At 38.5% G+C, this 5904-nt stretch overlaps 1 protein-coding gene across 1 annotated transcript in view; it reads left to right on the top strand.

Annotated features, from left to right (window-relative positions):
• RNF17 (ring finger protein 17) overlaps positions 1-5904 on the top strand; it is a 91484-nt gene extending 85580 nt beyond the window's left edge. The window contains exons 19-22 of the mRNA XM_015565053.1: positions 1461-1596; positions 3897-4086; positions 5470-5569; positions 5812-5904. Coding sequence (XP_015420539.1) covers positions 1461-1596; positions 3897-4086; positions 5470-5568 — 425 coding nt within the window. The 3' untranslated portion in view covers position 5569; positions 5812-5904. The remainder of the gene's footprint in view (positions 1-1460; positions 1597-3896; positions 4087-5469; positions 5570-5811) is intronic.

The raw sequence follows: 5904 nt of genomic DNA, 5'->3' as shown, positions 1-5904 counted from the left end.
AAAGGAAGGATATAATAAAGATTAGAGCAGAACTAAATGACATAGAGACTAAAACACAATACAAAACAAATCTATGAAACAAGAACTGGTTCTTTGAAAGGATAAGATGGACCTTTAGCCAGACTCATCAAGAGCCTTAGATGTTTTGGCTCAGTGGATAGAGCATCAGCCTACAGACTGAAGGGACCCGGGTTCGATTCTGGTCAAGGGCACATTCCTGGTTGCGGGCTTGGTCCCCAGTAGGGGGTGTGCGGGAGGCAGCCAATCAATGATTCTCTCATCACTGATGTCTCTCTCTTCCTTTCCCTTCCTCACTGAAATAAATAAAAATAAAAAATAAAAGCTGTAGCACATTTATACTATGGAATGCTATGCAGCAGTAAAAAAGAATCTCTTACCCTTTGAGAGAGCATGAAGGGACCTGGAGGGTACCATGCTAAGTGAAATGAGTCAGAGTATCACATGATCTCACTCATATGTGGAATCTAATCTATACTAATAAAAGCCTAAGTGCCCCTCATGCCATGCCCCCACATCACACAAGATGGCTGCCACAAGATGGCCAGCAGGAGAGGGCAGTTGGGGTGATTGGGCCAGCAGGGGAGAGATTAGGGGGCAATCAGGCTGGCAGGCAGGCAAGTGGTTAGGAGCCAGCAGTCCCAGATTTGAGAGGGATGTCCCCCTGAGGGGTCCCAGTTTGGAGAAAGTACAGGCTAGGCGGAGGGACTCCCCTCCCATGCACGATTTTCATGCACCGGGTCTCTAGTTAACAAAATGAATTGATGAACTGAGTAGATCCAGAGAGATGGAAGCCAGGGGAGGGAGGAGGTAATCAACCAAAGACCTTGTATGCATATATGCATAACAAATGAACACAGACAATAGGGTGCTGAAGGCCTGGGGCGGGGGCAGGCTGGAGGGGGTCAATGGGGGGAAAAGGGGGACATATGTAATACTTGTAACAATAAAGAATTATTTAAAAAAAAAAAAAGGCCTATCCCTGGCCAGGTGGTTCCTTTGGTTGTAGCATTGTCCCATACACCAAAAGGTTTCAGGTTCCATTCCCAGCAGTGCACATACCTAGGTTGTGGGTTTTATAGAGAAGTTGGTGGAGGCACAAATTTGAAAGCAGGAATAGCAGAAACTGTCTTATTATCCTTTGCAGAAAACGATGGTCCAAGTGAAACAGGATTTGGGGAATATAGAGGTGGGGACTGTGGAAAGGTGACATAAGCCCTGGGCAACAGCAGGACTAGGAACCATAAGGGAGAATGCCTTTCTTCAAAGTTTATAAAGTCTAAACAGAAAAGAGCACAAGCCAACATAGAGCTAATTGTTGAGTGTTTAATTCTGAATAATGGATATACGGTGATTGCATTTTCTTAGTACTTTACTGTGTTTTGAAAAAAAATTGACAAAATAAAGGGCAATGTGATTTTTCCCTTGTTCTGTCTTTCCAGAAATGCCTTGCCTTGCGGAATATGATGATGGCTTATGGTATAGAGCAAAGATTGTTTCCATTAAAGAATTTAATCCTCTAGCCATCCTGGTTCAATTTGTGGATTACGGATCAACTGAAAAGCTGACGATAAACAGGTTTTTAAAAGTCAACTTATTTGAATTAGGATTCTTAGTTTCCTTTTTTTTTCTTTGTTTTATTATTTTTGTTTTGTTTTAAATAATTATTGGGAAGATTTTGCCTCTTAAAGAAAATACCTTAAAGCTGTTCAGATACTGGGATTTTTTTTAATGTAAGTTTTTTTTTTGTTGTGGTAAAATAAACTTAATCATTTTAGCCATTTTAAAGTATACAATTAATTGTCATTAAGTACATTCACAGTGTTGTGCCACCATTACCACCATCCACTTCTCAGGACTTTTTCATAAATCCCAAACAAAATCTGTAGCCATTAAACAGTAACATTCCATTCCCATTCCCACAGCTCCTGGTATCGTATATTCTACCTCATACAAGTCTAATCATACGATATTTGTTTTTTAGTATCTTAGTTTACTTAGAGTAATGTTTTCAGAGTTCATCCAATTATTGCATGTATCAGAATTTCATTATTTTTGTGGATAACATACCATTGTATGTATATACCACATTTTGTTCATTTCATCTGTTGGATACTTGGTTGTTTTCATCTATTGGCTGTTGTGAATAATGCTGCACTGAACATTACAAGTAGCTGTTGGAGTTCCTGTTTTCAGTTATATAAATTGCTGGGTCATACAGTAATTCTGTTAGACTTTTTGATAAAATGATACAGCTGCCAAACTTCCATAACTGCTGTATCATTTTACATTCCCACTAGAAATGTATAAGGGTTCCAATTTCTCCACATCCTAGCCATTCCCTATTTTCTGGGGGGGGAGGGGGGGTGTTGTTGTTTGTAATATCTTTTTTTTTTTAATATATTTTATTGAGTTTTTACAGAGAGGAAAGGAGAGAGATAGTTAGAAACATCGATGAGAGAGAAACATCGACCAGCTGCCTCCTGCACACTCCCCACTTGGGATGTGCCCGCAACCAAGGTACATGCCCTTGACCGGAATCGAACCTGGGACCCCTGAGTCCGCCAGCCGACGCTCTATCTACTGAGCCAAACCGGTTTCGGCTGTAATATCTTTTTAAATTGTGGTAAAATACAGGTGTCACAAAATTTGCCATCTTAACCAATTTTAAATGTATACTTTAGTGTTAATCATACACATTGTGCAACCTATCTCCAGAAATGTTTTCATTTTGCAAAACTGAAACTCTGTACCCATTAAATAGAAATTCCCATCCCCTTTACCCAGCCTCTGGCAACCACCATTCTCCTGTCTGTATGAATTTGACTATTGTAGATATCTAATATAAGTATTGATTTTTGTGACTAGCATATTTCACTGAGCATAATGTTCTCAGGGTTCATCTAAGTTGAAGCATGTGTCAGAATTTCAATGCTAAATTGTATGTATAATACTACATTGTATGTATCCATTCATCCATCAATGGTACTTAGGTTGATTCTACCTTTTGGTTATTGTGAATAATGCTGCTATAGGTGTACAGATAACTTTTAGGACTCTGCTTTCAGTTCTTTGGGGTATGTACCCAGAAGTGCAATTGCTGGGTCATATGGTCATTCTATTTTTAGTATTTGGAGAAACCACCAAACTGTTTTCCGTAACAGCTGTATCATTTAAAATTCCCACTGAGTGTCCCAAGAGTTCCAGTTTCTCTTCACATCCTCCCCAACACTTTTTTGTGTGTTAGTGGTCATCCTAATGGGTGTGAGGTGGTATGGCATTAGTGGCTTTGATTTGCACTTCCCTAATGATTAGTGATGCTGAGAATCTTTTCATGTGTGTTGGCCATTTATATATCTTCATTGAAGAAATGTCTATTTTTTAATATATGTTTACTCTCATTCTTTCTGTAAGTTGCCTTTTCACTGTTGTGTCCTTTGCAGGTTTTTTGGTTTGTTTGTTTGTTTTCGTTAATCCTCACCCAAGGATATTTTTTCCATTGATCTTTAGAGTGGAAGGGAGGGACTAAGGAAGGGGAAGAAAGAAACATCGATGTAAGACACAGGAATTGTTTGCCTCCTGCATATGCCCTGACCAGTCTAGGATGAAACCTGCAACCCAGATATGTCCCCTTCACCAGGAATCGAACCTGTGACCCTCTGGTGCACGGGTTGACACTCTAACCACTTAGCAACACTGGCCAGGGCTCCTTTGCAGTTTTTAATTTGATGTAGTCCTTTTTCTCCCCTCATTGCCTGTGCTTTTAGTGTCATATCCAAGAAATCATTGCAAAATCCAACTTCCTGTTTTACAGTTTTAGCTATTAGAGAATTTTAATTGTAACATTCTAAACATTTTAAGAATTTCTTTTGTGACAGACTACGTCAGATTCCTCTTCACCTTATGCAGTACCCAGCCCGAGCCATAAAGGTTCTATTGGCAGGATTTAAACCTCCCTTAAAAGATTCAGGAAAGACAAGAATACCATATTGCCCCAAATGGAGCATGGAAGCTTTGTGGGCTATGATAGACTGTCTTCAAGGAAAACAACTTTATGCTTCTTCCATGGTAAATATCTGTCTTAATTTGCCAAAATCCTTTTCAAGCTATTTCTAGGGTCCCTATTAACTTTCTAAAGTGCTTTCTATCTGTTCAACTCTGGTTGCAAAAATGCTTTAATTAAGGTATATAAAGCTGTAAATACTATTGGATTAATTTTAAGACTTACTAAAATGTCTTAGTGATGTTATGACTAAGATAAAAGTGATCAAGTCTGTATAATCAAGGAACTGATGAGTCAATAAGGAAAACATGCAAACCACTAATTAATGAGGCAAAATGAAGTAAGTCCTATAAGATAAGCTAACTTTGGGGCGGGGGCAGTACAAGAAGCAGAAATAATGGGGATATGCTATTGAGCTCCTCCTTAGTAGGCACTCCAGTACTTACATTGAAAAAGTAGGTCAGGGAAGTGACATTCACACTGCATCCTAGCAGATGAGTAGGAAAGACCAGAGGGGGATTCTGATCAATCATAGAAAGGCTTGAATTTTACTAATATCATAACTATACTAATTTTGGATTATGTGATGCAGTAGAATCTATATCAAAATAAAAAACTTAAGGTGGTGGTTGGTGTAAATGTGCTTTCTTCTTTAGAGGTTAGCATGTCATAAAGGGCAGCCCACAGGCAGAATCCAGCCTGCACGCATGTTTTATATAGTGCTGTCTTAAAACTGGAAAATTTTATCCCCCTCCCCCAAAAAAGTCTATATTTCTGACTTCTAAGTATTATAAAGTAAAGGAACCCTAGCTCTCCCTTCCGAATGGCAGTCAGAGGTGCAGCAACAACCCTTTTAGATGGAAACATTCTCTTCAATTCATCCCAACCCTCACATTGTTGTTTCACCCAAACTTCTGATTTGGGATTCCTGATGTTTTGGTTGTGACAAGAATGAGGTTTTAATGAAACAGTGCTGTGAACTGGAAAGTGTTTTTTGAAGAAAAAAAAAACTGTATGTATCCAGCTCCTATCTGTGCAGAATGGTGTAAATAGCTTGTACAGTTTCTCTCAAGAAACCCCTGAAAGAAACAGGGCAAGTAAGTATTCTTAGAGATACGTATTTATTCACCTCTGTCAAAGTTTGGTCAGTTTCTACATAGAGGTATAATGCTTAATGTGTAGAATGTAAATAAATTTTAACAAGAGTAGTAGGGTTTTTTAAGCCTGTTGGCTCAATCTAGGAAAAGTTTGTGGAGGAGTTTCATTTTAAATAAAGTAGAAGGATGAAAAAAAATATGATTAGTAAGAAACCATTATATGCCTTTTAAAAGTACAGAGTATAAATCATAAATAAGCTTGAGAATGTCTTTTCCTCCCTGCCAGACGTAGGAGGGGAAAGGCAGCAAAGACATTATTGTGTTTTCTTGACAACTGCTTCTTAATTTTAGACTCGGGCACCAGAACAAATAGTGACACTGTATGAAGATGAACAGTATCCAGTTCATATGTCATTAGTAGAAATGGGGCTCGCAGAGCGAGATGAATGATGTAAGTGTGACTTGTTTACCTGTATAGTTGGCATAAAGTAGGTGACTAGTATAGACAAAATTAAGGCTAAGTTGCCCATAAAGGCACCTTTAGACTTTTCTTGATTTCTCAAAGGAATGGCAACAGAGCTCAGTAAGAGCTTTTGTCTTTATCCATTCACATAAAGTAACAAGTGATTCAGGAACTAGACTTGAACATTAACATTAAGCAAAGGTTTAAATAATACACATTTTGTTTTTCAGGTATACAGCCCAGGAGAAAGTTTTCTGTTGTATGTAGACCATTTCAGGCTTGTTTTTCTTTACTTGTTCTGCAATAATTCCCCCTACCATGTT

This window comes from Myotis davidii, unplaced genomic scaffold (genome assembly GCF_000327345.1).
Source record: "Myotis davidii unplaced genomic scaffold, ASM32734v1 scaffold840, whole genome shotgun sequence".
Classification (NCBI taxonomy): domain Eukaryota; kingdom Metazoa; phylum Chordata; class Mammalia; order Chiroptera; family Vespertilionidae; genus Myotis; species Myotis davidii.
The sequence above is the reverse complement of the archived record's forward strand: the minus strand, read 5'-3'. Positions and strand labels throughout refer to the sequence as shown.